Here is a 19,231-nt window from a genome sequence, read left to right as displayed (position 1 = left end):
GAAAACTGTAGTTTGTTTTCTATTATCAAAAAGATCACCCTTTTTTTAAGCACTCTGAAGAGCTCAGAAGCAGCACTGGCAATTACTGAGAGCAAGTTTCTAATAGTAGTAAAGTGGTTTATAAAAAACCTAATTAGTTTTGTGTAAAGAAGGTGCTCTTCTTTTTCTCACTTACTCTCTTCGACAGGGCCCCATTTATCAAGCCAAAAAAACCATTTCATCTGCAGCTCCATGAAGATGCCATTTAACTACCATGTGGAATACATTCACAGGAAGAGCTTCTATTACTAGGCTACACCTTTTTCAAATAAATCTGCTATATTTAGCATGTTAGGACACGTTTGCATTAAATACCTATCACCCTCATCACCCAGTACCATTTATGTATTGAAAGAACCCCAGTATATATAAGAAATATTCTTATATTATAATATAAGAATATTTCTTATTCTTTACTTGAAATGTAATTTTTCTTGTTTTAAAACATTTCTTTAAGCAGTGGATTATTTTTCTTTGAGTATGACAGAAAAAAGAATTGCATAAACCTTTTGAGTGCATTACTTTATTTGCTACTTTAATTAAAATTTCAGTTTCCTCAGTAAATAGCCTTGAAAAATTAATTTAAAATGCTAATTGAGCAATGCATCCTTTCTGTTTCCTTACTTGCAGGGATGAGAAACCCAATTTAACAAGAGCCAGTGGATTCTGCACTTATTTCATTATTATTCAGCCTGCAAAATCTGTTTTTGTACAAGTGAAAATTAATTCTGTTGGGCTCTGAAAGACAATCAGTGGCCTTAACCTCTCTCCACAGGTATATCCAGAATACAGATGCAGCATTCAGTCTCAGAGTGCCCTTCCCACTAAAACCTGAGCAATTTATTTATTTATTAAATGAAATTGAAATGAAAGGAACAAAATTTGCATTTATATAACACCTTTCATCTACAGGGGATATCAAAGCTCCCTACAAACACTGCACCGAAATAATTTCACAGCAGATGAGGAGTGAGCAGCTCTGGACAGGAAGATGGAAGCACTGCACCCCCTTGTTGGAAATTTGGGATAGCACAGCAAGGGCCCTGCTCCTGAGAAATCAAGATTATCTGGACTTATCCAACAATGGGATCAAACTCAGCTCCTGAATGAGCTGGGGAGGATTCTGTAACCTCTGCAGTACACTTTATGTAAGAGTGGTGTTTGGAGAGGAGCCAACAAGTTTGATTATCTGGCGCCTCTGGCAGTGCCAGGCAGATATAAATTAATCTTACTGTGGTGGGAGAGGCCTTTGCACCACATTCCCAGCTCCTGGTGCAGGGCAGTGGCTAAAAAGAAAGATGGACATAAAACCTTGTACCTTCAGCTGCCTTGGGTCAGGTGGAATAGCCTCAGATCTGCACTATCCAGTGCCAAGGTGGTCCCAGCCACAGTGGGATGGAGGTTGTAAATGTGGCTGGAGCCACCCTTTTTTAAAATCTTGTAAATCTTTTTTATTCAGATTTGGGCAACATTTGTCAGAAAAAAATAAACAAGGAACCATAAAGAGAATAGAGTTGTTTCTACAACTTTGACACGATTAATAATCCATCATAGTCAAATCTGTCTGACAGGTCATTTCTACCTTTGGATAAGAAGTCAATAATTTAAACTGTCTCGCAGGTCACATCAGTCTGTTCCATCATGTTTAATGACAAGTTAAATGACTCGTCAGCTTTTCCAGCATAAAACCTGAAACACTCCCTACACCTCTGTGCAGCTCCGGAACAGCGAGACAAATGAAATGCTCAACACTGGGATATTTGATGCCTGGGACATCTGCTTCTTCCATTTTCCTGGTAATTGAAAGCTTGCTGAAGAAATAATTCATTAAGTGATGAATAAACTCGGGATGCAAGCTCAATTTGTGCCCATTATTTCATTTGGCATATCATGTTCATTTAAAGAATCTGATACACTGGATCCCATTGTCCAGTGTAGCGGCAGAATTGGCACACGTGTGGAAATTCTGCAGTGCTTCTTAAAAGGTCCACCCACACAGGCCTGTCACACTTGATCATTTAATTTACTCAAAATTCCCAAAGCTGAAAAAAAAAGTTGGATTTCTTTTCCTGTCTTTTGCTTCTGTAATAGAATCTCAATGGTCAATTTGCTGTCTTGGACTCCTTCACCTCTTCCCCACATATCAGTGCCACAGAATAAACTGCTCACTGGTATTGCCAATGTTCAGAGTATTCTTCCTTTTTTTGTATGTCTTATAATGGCATTTACCATATGTCAGTTCACTAATGAACTACTACCCTGTGGCCAATGCTGTAATCACATGGTACATTATGTCTTACTTCTGCAAATGATCATGGAGCACATTGCAGGGACAGACTGTGACTGGAAACATGCTCTTCCAGCAAGGAAGGGAAATTAGATGACAGAGATTTCAGGAGGTACAAGTTAAAACAAAATAAAATAATAAAAAATGGGTATATGACACTGTTAGAATGCTATACATTAGACAGAAAAAGTTATGGATGAAAAGGAGCCTACTTGAAAGAGCACATTATACTGTCTCCTCCCAACAAAATATTCCAGCCAACACATCCAGCAGCAAACAGCAGAAACGAAACAAAAGCAAGAACAGGAAAATGTAAGAGAAGTAAAGAGGGAAAAGGATCAAATCTACTACAGTGTGCAATCTCTTGAGAAGTATTATACAGGGGGTAACAGTAGAATAGCAGTCCCTGAAACATCAGTACTTAAAATGCATGCATTTCATTACTACTTCCAGGCCTTTTTTTGTATTATTTTCATGGATCCTACAAGCAACATCCGTGTTCCCTCTGCTGGTCCTGCTGTAACAGTGCAACCAGCTCCAAGGCTCTGGCCATCCCTGACAGGGGTCTGAACAAATATTTCACTGTTGTTTCTCTAAATGTCTGAAAGGGAGAGCTTTCAGGATTACATGTAGCTCGAATAAAGAGTTGTCCTTGGATTTCTCTTCTCAATTGTATTTTTCTCTTCAAATCCTGACCAGATATTATTAGCCTATTTATAAGCTGAAGATATACAGCAATACTTGACAGTGACTTGTTTCCAGGGAATGAGTTATCAGCCACGGAGATGGTGCAGTCAAGTATCACAAAATTCCATATTAGGTCTCTTCTTTATTAAGAGACAAAGTGGCCAAAGGAGGAAGCAACAAACTAAATGAAAAATATTGACTGAAGAAAGAGATGGAGGAGAGAGGATATTGAGGGAGACAGGGAACAAAGAGAGATGAAGTAAAAGCAGCAGCAATTGCTGTTGGGGGATGCAAAGCAGGAAGGAAAAAGCTGATTAATGCAGTGCAGAGATTCATGAGAGGAACAAGAGCTTGTGAAACAAGTCAATTAGCAGGAAAGACTATCAAGTGCAAGACAAATGCAAAACAGTCAAGTCTCAGGAAACTATAAAGACAAAATTAACCACTAAGTGTGGCTCACTCCCAGCACAATCTGCGAGGCTAACTGATATCAGTGATCCAGAAACCCTCTCTGGAATGGCTCCTGGCCCTCTGAACATAAAATTCAACCATAAAACCAAAGAAATTAAGTGTGAAGTGCCCCTGCTCTGCATGTCATTGCATAAAACATGGAGCAAGGCTGCTGACAAACAGGCCACAGGTGCACTGAGGGTTAAGAGAGGTAAATGTAGCAGGTTTGAATTTCAAGTCTGGTATGTTGTTACTATTTTGCTGTACAAGCAGGAGTTGAGAACTGGGGCGCTGGCGCAAAGAGGTTTTGAAATTCTGCCACTGGATTTAAGTAACAAAAATCTTGAAATAAAATTTTATGAAGTCAGAGAAGGAGAAAGCAGTACTCCTCCTGACACAAAGCACACATGTCTTTGTGGGATTAGGTATTCAGGACATTATGAACAAACACAGGTAACATTTATTGCCATTCAGTCTTCCAGCAAATAAATTTGTAGCATTTAACTCTGAGGTTAGAAACTGCACAGAACACACTGTCTACCCCAAGTCTGTACAGATTTTGTTTTAAAAGCATCAGGTGCACAAAAATATCATTATTTTGTAAGTGGCAATCCCAAAGGCAGCTTTGTAAAGTGGAGTAGCTGCTGGTCAGAGATCACACAGCTCCATCTTAGTTCTGCACGTGAGAAACAGTTCATCCTCAGGTTTAATTCTCCTTTTCCCTCCACCTTCGCTCTTCCAGACAGATTACAATTACCCTTTTTCTTACACAAGTTCCTCACAAAGCTCCTGAAGCCATGTAAACTTCTATAAAGCTATTTATAAAGCTGTTAGGGAAAGAAAATCTTTACAGTTGGAGAACAATTTACCATCTATAGTAAGATGTATCTGAGAAATCTCTCCAGGATTTAAATAAGGAGTTGCAAAGCATCAGTTCTGTGCCAGCTCCCCTATTGTCCTGATTCCAGTTCAGCACATACTGGCACTCACTGAAATCCGCACAAAGCAATGAGAAAACACATGACTCGAGCAGCAGGAGAAAAAAATAGCTATAGCTGCTCTACATAAAGTAAATTAGCAGTCTAAAGCCTGTTACGGGTGCATTATCAGCTGGCTTAATACCACTGCGTTCATACACCGTGCTCTCTGACACGCCTTGCAAACAAGGGCAGCCACAGCATCAGGCAGCGGCTCTGCCGGGCCAGACCCACGTACCCAAGCCCTGAGGGAAGGGTGGGAGAGAAGAAATGCAAATCTACACAACACGTCAAACGTTTCCCCATGGGAGCAGGTTTCTTTCTTGTCCTTTCCGTGATCAGTTTAAGCTCGGAAGCGCAATACCCGATTACCCCTGTTCTGGCTTGCATAACTAGACGTGGCACTCGTAATCACGAATCAAATCAGCTCCGGACCCGACATCTGGTTAGAAGTAGCCCCAGGGTCGGGATGGCACAGCCGGGAGACTCCCGGCAGCAGCAGCCCTCAGAGAGGCAGGGGAGGAGGAGGAGGAGTAGAATAGCGAAAGGCTTTGCGGGGCAGACCCACGGCACGGGAGGGGAGCCTCGGCAGGACCGGCGCTAGGCCGGAGCAGGGGCAGGGATGGGGACGCGGCCCCGCGGAGCCCCGCGAGTTCCCCGAGAGCCGGTCCCGCTGCCGGGCGCTTACCTCCTTCCAGCGGAGCTGCCGCAGGCTGATTTTCAGGGCCTCCAGAGAGGTCTTGGCCTTGGAGCTGTCCACCGTGACCCCGGCCCGCCTGGCGCTCTCGCCCCCGCTGCGGCGGCTCGAGGCCCGCCGGGCCCTGCCCCGCGCCGCCCGCCCGGTCGAGCTCTGCGCGTCGGCCCCGCGCCGGCCCCGCTCCTGTTCCCGCTCCCGGCCGGGCGCGGCGGGCAGCGCCCCTTGCCCCGGGGGCACCGCGGCTGGCGGGCCATCCTGCGCGGGCTCGGCGGGCAGGGCCGGGGACCCCGGGGGCTCCTCCGCCTCGCGGGCCGGCTCCATCTCCGGCGGCACCATCCCGGCCGGCTCCATTCCCGCCGTCCCCATCCCCTCCGGTTCTATCCCCACTATCCCCATCCCCGCTGTTCCCGTCCCCGCCTGTTCTATCCCCGCTATCCCCATCTCCGCTGTTCCCGTCCCCGCCGGTTCTATCCCCTCCGTCCCCAGCCCGGCCGGTTCCAGCCCGGCCGGTTCCATTGCCGCCATCCCCATCCCCGTCGGTTCTGTTCCAGCTCTCCCCATCCCGGCCACTTCCATGCCGGCCGGTTCCATCCCCGCCGGTTGCATCCCGCCCCCGCTCCCCGCCCGTTGCCATGGCAGCGGCGCGGCCGGTGACCCGCTGGTCCCGCCCCGCCGCCATGACGCGCTGACGCCGCCCCCGCCATTTTGGGAGCGGGCAGAGGCCCCGCCCCGCTCGGGAGGCCATTTCGAACCGCGCGGGGCCGCCATGTTGGAAGCGGGCGAGGCCCCGCCCCGCCATGGCGGCCCCGCCTCAGGCCGGGCTGAGGGGCGGGCGCGGTGCCCTCCGTGCCCTCCGCCACCCAACCCTCCGCCCAGGCGGCTCAGACACTCGGTGCACTCCTTACCGTGTGACGGAAAGATTTTCATGTAAGGCGAGCCTCTCGCCGCCGTTTCAAACCGCTGCCTCTCACAAAGGGTGTTCCCACGGTCCGTTCAGGTTCATCTGAATCGATGCTGGGAGAGCCCCATCTGCGGATTTTAAACACTCTTAGGCACAGCAAGAAAATAGGAAAGCGACTTTTACACTGTCAGTAATGGAATGAATAACCTTAACAGCAGCTCCGTGATCAACCTGAGCAAGCTGGAAGGTTCCTTGCCCATGGCAGGGGGTTGGAACTACATCATCTTTAACGTCCCTTCCCTCCCAAGCCACTCCAGAACTCCGATTCTGTGATACCATGAATCCCTCACGATATAGTTATGAGGCAATGAAATTGAGAACATGTCAGTAAAGCGGCTGTTGGAGCAAAACCAGCTTTATGGAATGCGGGGAGCGCAGGGCTGTGGGCAGGCGGTGGCGCTGCGCCCTGGGAAATCCAGCCTGGATGCAAGGAATTCGGGCTGAGAGGCGAGACTTTGGGAAAAAAAAACAGGAATAATCAGGGTTCTGTGTGAAGGAGCGATCACCAGAGTCGTGATCTGGAACAGGACTGGAACAGGATATCAGCAGAAATTATTTAAACTACAGCAAAATTTAAATAAATGCAGAAAAAGTTGGCACTGCCAGCTAGCTGCGAGATAAAATAAAAAGGTTGTGTCATGACCCTTATTTTTTCAGTGCCTCACCAATCTTCCATCATTTACCCTTGTAGGCAATGAAGAAACTAATTAATTAATTAATTAGAGTTGTGTCTTGCAACGTGAAGTGACCAGGAAGGTTGAGGTCAGGTAGCTTGCTCTTCATTGCTCTCATGTTGCTATTTAAAGACGTGCAATATTTTTTTATAGCTGTGACAGTTTTTAATTAAAAACTTGGGAGCATTTCCATGTTCCAGCAGGAGCTCAGAGGGGCTGGTAATGTTGGCAGGATGAGCTGTCTGGGTGGCGTCTTTTGCATGTCCATCCCTGAAAGCACATCCTTGGCTTCACCACCACCATCAGATCACAGAATCACAGAAAGGTTTGGGTTGGGAGGGACCTTAAAGATGATCTCATTCCAAACCTCTTCTGTGGGCAGGTACAAATCGGGAAGAAAAATTAATATTTTGCTTATGTTCAACATTGGCATAAAAATTCAGTTGTAAGAAAAGAAATTCAAATATGTCGGAGTGTGATATAAAGCGGTGGCCTGACTCTGTCTTTTATTTTACTGCCAGGCTCCCAGATGAGTATTTTTAACAGAGAGATTTATCCTCACCAATGTCAGCACTGCTGAAAGAAAGCCGGGAAAAGAGTTAAGATGGGCCAAAGCATTAAGAGGCTTTGGAGCATGGGAAATACCAATCAAAATGATTGCAAAGGGGAAATATATTTATATCTAATTATCATATATCCACATTTCTTACAGGCTAATAACAGACTAGCTGTTCCTCTACCAGAGAAGCTGTAATACATCCCACACCTGGCTTGCCTGCGTTGTGTGGATAAAACCTTAATTTCCTGTTGGGATAAATAGAGATGGGCTGCAGTGTGCAGTGTGGGGTCAGACTGTACATGGCATTCAGGTACAGCAAGGTGGGGAGTAAAGTATAGGTTGGGCACAGGGTAATGCAGAAGGAGAGCATATCCTGCTGGATACAGCAAGCTGGATCTAGCAGCAGGAGAGAAATGGGAAACTTGAGATCATCTGTCCCCTGTGAGGAGAGGGGAAATGTAGAGTTATGGGGTGCTCTTCAACACAAGGTTGTTTCCTGAGACCCTTGCTCGGGGGGAGTTGTTGATAAGAACAGATTGTTACTATCTTGTGATAATAAGTGAACAAGAACGTGCATTCCATCCAGGAGAACTGTAATGTCCCTATGCTCTCATTAATTAAATTCAGGATATCAAATACAACAGAGGTACTGGTCTCATTTTATGGGAGTGGGGAGGATACTATTTGATTGTACAGTATTTTACTCATCTCTCAGACTAACAACTTCACTCTCATTTACCTGAAATCGTCACTTACCCGCTGTCTGTGTGTGCACAGGTAACTGCCACATTCAAGGAGGAATCCAGGAATAAAGCAATTTTACAGATGCAGCAAACTGAACAGTGTGTTTTCCATCACGACACTGTGCTGATCCCAGCAGCTCACACTGAGAGTGAACTGTACTGCCAACCTGTGGTATATGGAATTCATGAGTTGGGCATGTGAACACATCAACCATATGACATTAACAAGTAACATTTTTCTTTACTAACAAATTTGCCTTCTTCCACTAAGCTTTTTTGTTTCCCAGTTGGGATCCACATTTTTAGCTTTTATGTAGCATCATAAGGACAATAACTGTATTCTTTTATATACTTTTCTTTTTTAAAGATAGCCAAGACAAGAAAAACAAAGTAGCATGTAATTTGCAAAAAGAACATACCATCTTTTTAAAATATCATACAAAACTGGCCTCCTGCCAGTGGCAAATTTGCAGAAATACTTTAGTGTACCCTTTTGAAAAAGAACACATTCCTCAAGCTATTATTAAAAAAAAAAAGGTTACTCATGAAGAACTATCCATCTGTGCCTGAAGTTAATAGCTCCTTTTGCAATGATGGTGAGTATCTCCCATCAGTTGTTCTTTCACAAATCCATGAGAAAGCAGTGCTCTATAAAATGAAAAGTCAGAAGAAAACAAATCTAGTAAACAGACTCCACTTGGAAAATGTCTTTGGTGAAGTTATGCTTCAGCCTGGATTTAAATCCATATACATCACCCCGTGCTGCCCATGTTTATGTTCGACCACAGAAGATTTGTGGTTGACCTACATATGCAAACAAAACATGTGCTGCATATTTGGGGTGGGGGGATTTGCATGATAGAAGATGATGCAAATATGCATAATTGTAGATGACATTTTTCATTGCCAAGTCCTGCTGCACAGCCCTTTGGAGCTGGCCATGCATGAAAGAGGTTTGCAGTCCTGACGGGCAGATTGCCTGGCTGCGCTGCAGAGCTGAACCGCCGAGACATTAAGCTTCTGTTTCTTCTTGAGCAACACAGATCTGGTATAATCATCTCACCAAGCAGCCCCTGTGCTCGCAGAGGACACGTATGACACTCACTGAGGGAGCTGAAACCATGAGTTCCACATGTCACCTCTGAGTTCACATCATGTGGCAGCTCAGGAGACTCAAAGATTTTGTTTGTGAGTTTTCTTGCTGTTCTTGAAATCCCTGGTGCATCAGGGACTAACCACACAATTCAGTCAACAGTAGCCGGTTTATCTATTCTTGCCCCCACATTTCATCCCACAGCAGCATTTCTAGGACATCTCCTGGTGTGTTAGTACACTGGAGACCTTGCTCTAAAATTGCACCAGCACAAGTGAATATTAATAATGTTGATCAAGTGGCATGACAAACCCAGATCTCCTAGGATAGTAGGCATGCACAGACCCCTCAGCTCTTATGTGCGATATGGAAGTGCTCTCCTGCCACAGAGGCTTTTGTCTGCCATTATTGGACGTCTGTCTGGTTGCTCTTCCTACGTCATATCTTATTTATCATTTAAAATCTCTGCAACTCTGCTGTGCAGAAGTGCTTAAAAGGGTTAGCAGAAGGGAGGAAAATTGCATGGCATCAAGACCAGATCTCCCCTGGAAAGCAGAAAGGGTGCAGTGCCTCTAAAACTCCTTCATCTGAGTTGTGAAGGTGGGTTTGGGAAGACCAGACAGGATCAGACAGGAGCAAAAGCTCCCTTCCCTACAAACCAACCGAGGAACTGATTAAAGAGCACCCTTGCACGTAACACCCACCACCCCATTTACCCCACATTTGAGGTCTCTCAAAAAAATTAAGGTAGGTAAGAAGAGGGATTTCCATGCAGAGTAAATGTTGGGGCAGGCAGAAATGTGCATCCATGCGAGAGAAAGAGAAGGAAAGAAATCTTGGGAGCCTGTGCCCAAGAGAGAAAGCTGATACAAACCTGTTCCCTGCAAAAACACGTGCAGCTCCGAGCCAAGAAGCTGTCTTGGGGCTTCACTCCTACTGTGTTCAGAGAAACGGGACTTTCTGTGAGTGCTTTGCACATCAAAGGAATAACTCACTCAGTACCTCCATGTGATGCAAACACCCACCATGAGGTTTGGCCAACTGTTCAATGCTACCCAGGGTTTGTTTATCCTAAATCCGTGACGATGTCCTGTGTAAATGCTTCATTCCACATATTTGCCCAGTTTCATTGTCCAGAAGAAAAGGCATACAGCTTTCTTACTTCCAGTGGAGTCAAAGAATTTTCTTTGCCCAACAAACAAACTAGAAAATTAACATCTTTTTAAGTTTAGCAGCCTTCAAACTCAATTCTCGAACACAGATCCAAACCATTAACCTCCGGAGATTTAAGCCCCATGAAAAGTTCACAGAAGTTCATGAACAGGGAGTATTAAACACCTCCATTCAATTGTGATCTAACAGAAACTGGCACTGCAAGCTTTATTAAATAACAGTTGCCTTCTTTTTCTCAGGATTCCCATGAGATATTTCTTTCCTCCTACCCAAAGGATTTTATAATCTGCGGGATACTGGAGAGCACCAGAATGGAATTAAAAAGACCATTCTTCTTATTTCATCCTGGTTTTTCTATCAGATTTAAAAATTTAACTATCCCAAGAGAACTCCTTATGCTCCCACCTATATAGGAGTGCTCTTGTGGCAATGGGAGGGTAATGAGGAGAAGCTTTGAGCAGCTCAGCACGATGGCAGGTTCCTGCATGCCTCAGCTGAAATGCAGCATTGCAGAATCAATGCAGAGACTCACCAGCAGTGGCTGTGTTAGGTTTTTCCCCATATGAGTTGAGCTTTGCTGGCGTTAGCATCAAAGGAAGCATGAGCCTAGCCTGACTGGGTGGCATCTCCTCCTCCTTGGGCTTAGGAGAACCAAAGACCTGAATGTTGCTCAATCAGTCCAAGGACATTTGCACACAAAATCTAGGTTATTCATTCAGGTCAACAGTTGTTTTTTTGATTGAGATATGTACAAGATAAGAAAAGTGCCATGAAATGTTCTAAGTATGCCTTAAACATCAGCACAGACCACACAAAAAATCACCAACAAAGAACTAAACCGATGCATCTGCAGGCGAGATGTGTATCTAGAGGAGCATCTTGGACAGAAACCAACTGACAAAACCCATATTGAGTTATGCTGTATGAAAGTGGGATTAGCATAAACTTGTGAATATTTAAATGAGAAGGTAATGCAGTGTTATAGATTGGAAGAAAAGAAGTCTGTCTGGAAACAGAAAAACTTCACAAAGACAAAAGGCTGACCACAGAACCCTCCCCAGAAAGATCTGCTAATACCTCAAAATACTTGAACATGTAGGGTCATAGTCTGTGAACCAGTATTAATTCCTCGGGGTTTTTCTCCCTCTCTTAATTATAAATTTCTGGATTTTTGGCTCTTGCCCATCTCCCACTGACTTACAAGTACTCAGAAATGCCAAGAAGCTCAGGGTGATTATGCTCCTGAGACGGATACAGGGAACTGTGCACTGTCTGCCTGTGGTCAAACTTTTCATTCTTGCTAATGAAAAAGCCAAATAAAACACGGTGTCCAAAAGCATTCAAACATCTGGCTGGGAGTTATTTTTATGACTCAAAAATTAATTTGGGAGAACCCAGACGAAATCCACTGGCGTGCAAGTAACCCTCCACCCTTTGGATTCTACACAGTCCACATTTCTGATCATTCCTGTAAATGGAGTGTGGCTGTACTAACAGTCAGAAGACAAACCTCGGGCCTTGCCATCACAGCTGGGCACAGGCCTCATCCCTTACCTGTGCTGGTCCCCACTGAGGAATGCCACACTCGGATGTGTCAGGTGTCCCAGAGCAGCAACCGTGAGGACTCACCTGGGCCTGGCAGTGCCTTGCCACCAAGACGAAGCTGGAAGGAAAGAACACTGTGAGCACACAGGGTGCCACAAATCCTGAGAGTATATTCAGTGACACAGTGGGCATCGACTGTGTGTCAGGATTCTGAGAGAGGGCGTGTGCTAATTACTAACAGAGCTGTAAGTCACATTGACGTGGGACATACATAATGTAGGTGACCACTCATTCAGGAGCTGCAGTGATTCTAGATCATTTTGTATATTGCCTGTTTAGAGTTTCTAACACGGAAAACAGACATGTACATCCTAGATTTGGCATTCTGTGCCCTCAGAGGGTATGAAATGGCTCCTCAGTGTTCAGACGGCACCACCAGGCCAGGACATCCCAGACACGTGGAGAGACAAACCCTCTGTGACCAAACCTCCGCCAAGTGCTGCATGTGTTCACTGCCATGCCCACAGAGCAGCCTTTGCAAGGCCAAATCTCCTTCCTGATTCAGGGGGCTCTGCTCCCTGCGGAGGGCCCAAGCTGGATCCAGGATTACCCAAACAAAGGTGCTGAAGGCCAGGAGCAGGAGAAGCAGCCAAGTGAACGTCGGCTACAGAATGGTTGGGGATGGAAGGCACCTCTGGAGATCAGCCAGTCCACCCCCCCTGTGAAGGCAGGGCCACCTGAAGCAGGTAACACTGGGATACATCCAGGTGGGTTTGTAATGTCTCCAGAGGAGACTCCAATCCCCTCCTGGGCAGCTGTTCCAGTGCTCTGCCACCCGCAGTGTAAAGAAGTTCTCCCTCTTGCGTGTTAGTTTATGGCCACTGCTCCTCGTCCTGTTGGTGGGCACCACTGAACAGAGTCTGGCCCCATCCTCTGTCACCCCTTGGAGTTATTTGTATGGATTGATGAGATCCCCTATCAGTCTTCTCCAGACTAACCAGGCCCAGCTCCCGCAGCGTTCCGCCATAAGCGAGATGCTCCAAACCCCTCATCATCTCCGCGTCCGTCCAGCGCAGCGCACGGCTCCGGCCGCGTCCCGGCGGTGGCTCCGCGGCGGGGCCGGGGCGGGGCGGCCGGGCAGGGCCGGGCGGCTCCCACCGCCCCCCGCATCACATGAGGGAACTTCGGGCCAATGGCGCCGCGGCGGGGCCGGGGCCCCGCTCGCTCCCGCGGACGCTCATTCAAAACGCGGCCGGGCTCGGGCGCCCGCAGCCCTGCACGGCGCCCGGGGCTCCGCGGGGCGGGCGCTGCCGGCCGCGATGCCCGGCGGGGCCGCGGGCTGAGGCGGCCGCCCGCCCGCCGCCATGCCGGTGAAGAACCGGTACAACCTGGTGGACGATGGCTGCGACTCCCGCGTCCCGCTGCACAACGAGGAGGCCTTTCAGCACGGCATCCACTTCCAGGCCAAGGTGAGCCCCGGGCGCGCTCCCCTCCGCAGCCCCTGGGCCGGGGGGCGCAGCGGGTCCCCCCCGCCTGTCACAGCCCCGCGGCCCCCGCGCTCGGGGGGCCTTGGCAGCGAGCCCCCCGGAGGGTTCCCCCTCTTTGGCTGTTGCAGAGACGGGGCTGGAGGTCTCTGCGGCCTCGGGGTCCCCGCGGACTGGGGTCCGGTGCTGTCCAGCAGCCGCCGGTGCGGCACCCACTGGCCGCGGGCCGATGGCCCCGTGACTCGAGGCCGGGCTCGCCGTGCCCCCCCTCAGCCCTGCCACGGTTATTCTTGAGCTCTGGAAGTGCCCCTGGGCCACGCTGAGGGAGTCTAAAGAAAACAGCAATCAATTATGAAAGCCTTACATTTAATTAGCACAATCAAACAGGTTCTTGCTCTTTTCGTAGTATTTTTGCAGCTGTGTAATCCTTAGACGCTGCCTTGTGTGCTTCATTTTGGAACTGCTCTGGAATGACCCCTCTTGACAGCACCATGGATGCTGTCCCAGGTGCTCATCCCGGCCTGATCCAGTGCCTGTCCTGTCCCCCATCGGGCTGCCCTGTCCTGCCATGGCAGGGTGATACCTCCCTATTCCCCTGGAAACCAGCAGACTGCTATGTGCTGCTTAGATAATAGTGTCTTACTCCAGCTGACCCCTTCCCTGCATGAAAAGCTGGACAGACAAGGTCCGCAGCCTTCAGGCATCAGAAAGAAATACTGATATTGTCAGAAATTCCATATTGATCGTGAAGAACAGCCTGGCAGCACAGCAGCACTCTCAGAAAGTGACTCCATTGGAATTGGCATTCTGTAGACGGCATGGGGAATGGGTTTATAATTCAGCTGACAAGAAGAATTGCATTTTGCTGGAGCAACTCACAGGCTCCCTTCCCTTCTTTGCAGGTGGCCTAACACAGATTAGAAATGGAATTCACGCCTGCTGTCTCCTGAGCTGGAAAGAAGGGGCATATACATTCCAATAAAGCTTTGAAATATGGATTTTGTGCCTCTTGGTTTTCCTGCTGAAAGAGCTGTAAGATTTAAGCAGGATACAGGATGAATCTGAATAGACAGCTAATCATGTATTTTAAAAATCTATCTTCCTTAGGGAAGAAAACATTTAATCTGTGATTCCTCTATTTAAATTAACATTTGCTGTGCTGCAGACTGTGCTGAGGAGAAGAAAAATCCTTAATTTGATTTTTAAAAGAAGAGAAGCAACTGTACCTTTAACTGAGTGAAACTGGCTTTTCAGATTGGCAGCTCCAGGCATCCAAAGCTAGCAAGTGGATAACACACTGTTAGGATGTGTGGGTCTGGGATGGGGTTTGCATTACCTTAGTAAAATGCTTGCTCAGTTCTGCTTTACAGTCTATCTCTTCCAATTATGGTGCTCATTGTGGGCACATCAGTCAGCTGCGACGCTGACAATGACAAGGCTGCAGCTGGCTGCAGGTGTCTCGCACCAGGCAATCTTACTGACCACACTCACTCTCTAATCTCCACATTCCAAACTGCCTTTCTTCCCCTATAATCTTCAGGAGGTCAGTACTGGGAGCTGCTTTTTTGGGCAGAGCTTCATGTGCTGTTTCATGAGTTTCATGGCTCTGTGTGGGAGCACAGGTACCCAAACTCTGCAGCCAGACCAGAGCAGGGTGTTTGAAAGAATCTCCTCCAGCTCAGCAGTCCCAGCTGTCCTCTTGCCCCAATTAATTTATCATTAGGAGCATGGCCTGTTCCCCACTGCAGCTCTGCTGTCGGCAGACAAAAGGCCAGCCAGCTGCGGGGAGCTCATCTGGATTACCCGTGACTGTCCTGACGGCCACGGCGGAGCAGGGAAGGAGATCTGCACACCAAAGAGGCCACAGATCACAGCAATACAGCTCTGTCCTCCCCACCAGCCCAGAGGGAAGCCCTGGCTCTGCTGCTCCCCTCCCTGCTGCCCTCAAGCTCTCATGCTCTGAGCTTGGTTCTCCTGTGGTTTACCAAAGGCTATAGCTGAACTTAACTGCTCCTAAAAATGCCATTTTGCAAAGGCATTTACAGAAGCAGCAGCAAAGCCAGATGACCTTTCAGAGTGCTTGTGGTGTTTATTTCAAGGCAGGAGAAAGAGCAGTAAATACTGAGCCAGGAGAGCTCATCTCTGAAAGCCCTTTTAAATAGACATTTTACAAGATAAAACCCATTGCCATCTGCAAGTAGTACAGTGGAGAAATAAATCCAGAACTGTGTCAGTAACAGCAATACCTATGGGGCTGTTCTGGGGAATTACTTTGTCTCTGTTCATATGTATAATATCACCCTGAATGCTTGCAGGGGCCTCCTGATTAGCTGCTCCTTTTCTTCTGCACAAGGAAACAACTTCCAGAAAAACCAACAACTTGTAACCACACGCTAAAAGCCAGATACAGTTCATGAACCAAATGCTTCTGGAAGGGTCATTAAACTCTGTCCCCCACCACTAACAGCAGAGATGGGCTGTGTTACCCTGAGGGAGCTGATGGACCCCGCTGGGCCCCCACCAGCACCAAATCCAGGACCTGCCCTCAGCTGCCAGGGCCACTCCCAGCACACGCTGTCATCGGGCCCTCACCCTCTCACTCAGCTGTCATTCTCCCTGTCCTCACCAGCATGTCCTGGGCGTGCAGGTCTTCCCTCAAAGCTGAGCCACACCACTTTACACCATCAGCAGCCTTTGCTCCCCACGCAGTGTGACTGTCCAGGACGCCACATGTTTTCCTCATTCCCAAGGCTGAGCTGGCAGCTTTGTGCCTCCCCCACTCGGCAGCGCGGAGCACTCCTGTGCAGCCGTGCCACGTGTGCCGTCACCGGTGCCACCGTGCAGCACCTGCTGCCTCCTGCCAACAGGTGCACGAGCAGGTTCTGCCTTGGCACACAAGGAGAGAGTACAGGCAGCACAGGAGGGAGAAATGCCAGCAGCAGGAAGCTGCCTGCGGGTCTTCCATGATAACCTGTGGAGCATGGGCAGCGTACTGCCATTCTGTTCAGGAGAAGAGGCAACCAGCTCAAGGAGGCTGTTGCTATGGTAGAGGTGGAGGTGGTGGGAACCTGCCATCTGCCACATCTCAGACCCCAGTAAGAGACCCTGCTAGGACTGGTACAGACACTTGGCCTCAAGCAGCATGGTTAGAACTGCAGCTCCCCTAGGCAGAGTTAAGAACAGGGTTGTAGGACACAGATTTGGGTGGGTTTACCAGGATTCTGCAGACAGCTGAGCTGGTCCAACCAAGCAGGCACAGCAGTATCCAGAGGGAGGATGGTCCAGACTGAAAACTTAAGCTAGAATCACAAGGCTTTTCCAGGAAAGGTGTTTGTTGCACATCCTGGCAGCTTTCCAGCTCTTATGTGCTTTTAGTTTTGAGCAGGTGTAGTAAGGAAGAACAAAGGATAGACGGTCCCATTTCCAGACACATGGGATCATGACTCGATTAGCAGCAAGCATTGCCCTGCAAAGCACTGTTAAAGGCACATCCAGAACCTGAATGAGGTCAGAGCCTCACACCCAACCTCAGAAATCACTGACTTGATAATGTTATCTACAACAGATATTCCTATCCTGTCCTGGGTCAAAGGAGTCTAACCAAGGGGGGACTAAATAAATGAGAAATGCCACCTGTTTTGAAGAAGGCCACACCATGAACTTGTGCATTACTGCACAGACATCTCACTGTTGTGTCTTTCAGTACATCGGGAGCTTGGATGTCCCCAGGCCCAACAGCCGCGTGGAGATTGTGGCAGCCATGAGAAGGATCCGGGTAAGTGCAGAAGAGCTGAGCCCCACACAGAGTTAAAGGTTACACTTCCTGGAGTGACTTGATTGCAATCTACTGTTCTGCATTCCCTCCAGCCCTTCCTATCTGGAGCTCAAATCTCAGCACAATCAGGTTTGCAACAAGCTTCTCCAGAAATTCCCAAGGCATCTTAGCATAAGCTCATCCTGTGCTCTTGGCAAAGGGACCAGTTATCAAAACTCAAATGTAACCCCCTCTTCTGTGCTGAGCAGCCATGGGGCTTCTCCTTGAAACTAAGAGATTTATTTAGCCTGTTGGGAATTTTGTGTGTGTGGAAAATAAGCTGTACACAATGTGCTCCACAAAAGCACTTGAGTTCATTGACAGTTCCAAATATATTGTGTTATATATTGAAATATCAGTGCCCTGACAGATGTGATTGATGTCAATCCCATCTGACTAGACTTTGTGGATTCTGCTGCTCCTAGAATAATTTGCTGCTTTCCCCATCCTCCAATACAGTTTTACAGTTCGTGTTTCTCATCACCAAGCCTGCGCTTTTCCTGCTTTGCCCCTTTATTCTGCAGAGCAGCCTGTGAATGGTCCCCAGATTTAGCTGTGATTAGCAGGGTTGGGTGACTTACATCTGCTTCGTGTATAACCAGTTCAAGTGCATCTCCCCCAAAAGGCAGTGCAGCTGTTGTGTCTGGCTAAAGTTTTGCAGGGGTCTTAATTCTGAAGCTGTTCATATGTCTCACATCAGCTGAAGCAAGTTTGAGAATCTTCCATTTAAAGCTTTGAAGGGATTATCCTATTTTCCCCCCTTCCCCCACAGTGTTTAACCATCTAATTTTCCTTTAGAATAGTGCTTTTTAAACTTAGCCTGTAACTGGCTGGGGAGCTGATGTATTCATCTCCAGCCAAGCTTAGAAATGACATTCCCCTCCCTTTGCCTGCTCAGACTATTAGCACAGCTCTTGCTCAGAACACAGTGCAGCAGCAGTCTAAATTGCCTGGTTATTTATGGAACAGGTGAATATCTGTAGGAAGGAAAAGCAATAGGTGAGGACTACCAGGGCAGTTTAGGTGCTGGCATAATTATTGGCAATTTTTCCCCTGAATCAATATTTATCATCAGATTTGACACTGCACTTCTGCTGATCTATGACACCCTTGTAAGAAAAAGCAAACAGTATTTTATATCACTTAAAGTGTCACATTCTGTTTTCACACCTGCTATTGCCACAGTGGTACCTAGCTCAGAGCCTTGGCAGTGCAGTAGAATGCTTGAGTGCCACAAGAAACATGTAAAAAACCCATTCTGCATCCTGGGTGCCGTCACTTAATATTGTCACACAAGATTTTTAAAGTAGGCATCCAGTAATCTATACTGGGTTTTTAATCTTGGAAGCCCGTTCCAAAAAGGGAGGGCTTCCCTTTTCATGTGCACATTGTACAGCAGGATCTTATTCAGACACTTCCTGGCTGCTGAGCGGAAGATGCTCCTCTATTGAAGATAGTTAATTGGCACTGATCCTTAATTAGAGCATAAAGAATGAACTGGGAGGTCTTTGAAGAGAATTCTAGTGCACAGAGTACCCAACCTAGGAACTGAGGGAAGATGGGGGTTATTTATGTAGCGTTCATTTGCATGCAGAGGCCTTGTCTGTACTAGAGTTTTTTCCCATGGACTCTCAGCAGCACCAGTTACAACTGGGAGGAAACAGTGGAAGAAGCTATTGGGGAAAATGAGTATTTTGCTCCTATGTTATTGTGACTGGTAGTGCCTGTTTGTACTGCAAGAGTGAGTAAGGTCCCACAGCCCTGCCAAGTGTTGGCAGGGGTATGTCGTGGTGAAGCTTTCATCCTTTGTGCATTCCAGTGTTCCACTGGAATTCTCCACTGGAGCAGAAGGGAAAAGTCACACAGTACAAGCCCCAGCACAGCATTCCCTGTGCTGCTCCCTGTGCCCTGCGACACGGGAGGAGCTGTGAGCCATCCAGGCGCTGATGGAGCCGGCCCACAGCACAGGAGGGCTCTTACTCACTGCTTCTGCGGCTCCATGAGCGGGCAGGGAGGAGGATGAGGAGTCACAGCTCTTTTTTCCAGGC

The 19,231-nt window shown here is 47.7% G+C and overlaps 2 protein-coding genes across 4 annotated transcripts in view; one reads left to right on the top strand and one right to left on the bottom strand.

Moving 5' to 3' along the window:
• The window catches only part of TTLL11 (tubulin tyrosine ligase like 11), a 36,811-nt gene extending 31,074 nt beyond the window's left edge, over positions 1-5,737 (bottom strand). The window contains exon 1 of one of the 2 annotated variants that reach the window (XM_032130689.1): positions 5,129-5,737. In XM_032130689.1, the coding sequence (XP_031986580.1) occupies positions 5,129-5,728 (600 nt within the window). In that variant the 5' untranslated portion in view covers positions 5,729-5,737. The remainder of the gene's footprint in view (positions 1-5,128) is intronic. The other variant, XM_032130688.1, reaches the window with a different exon arrangement.
• Positions 5,738-13,193: 7,456 nt separating this feature from the next.
• The window catches only part of LOC116454269 (carboxyl-terminal PDZ ligand of neuronal nitric oxide synthase protein-like), a 30,873-nt gene continuing 24,835 nt past the window's right edge, over positions 13,194-19,231 (top strand). For both annotated transcript variants that reach the window (XM_032130672.1, XM_032130671.1), the window contains exons 1-2: positions 13,194-13,354; positions 17,073-17,144. In XM_032130672.1, coding sequence (XP_031986563.1) covers positions 13,250-13,354; positions 17,073-17,144 — 177 coding nt within the window. In that variant the 5' untranslated portion in view covers positions 13,194-13,249. The remainder of the gene's footprint in view (positions 13,355-17,072; positions 17,145-19,231) is intronic.

The sequence above is a fragment of the Corvus moneduloides genome, chromosome 21, assembly GCF_009650955.1.
Source record: "Corvus moneduloides isolate bCorMon1 chromosome 21, bCorMon1.pri, whole genome shotgun sequence".
Classification (NCBI taxonomy): Eukaryota; Metazoa; Chordata; class Aves; order Passeriformes; family Corvidae; genus Corvus; species Corvus moneduloides.
The sequence above is the reverse complement of the archived record's forward strand: the minus strand, read 5'-3'. Positions and strand labels throughout refer to the sequence as shown.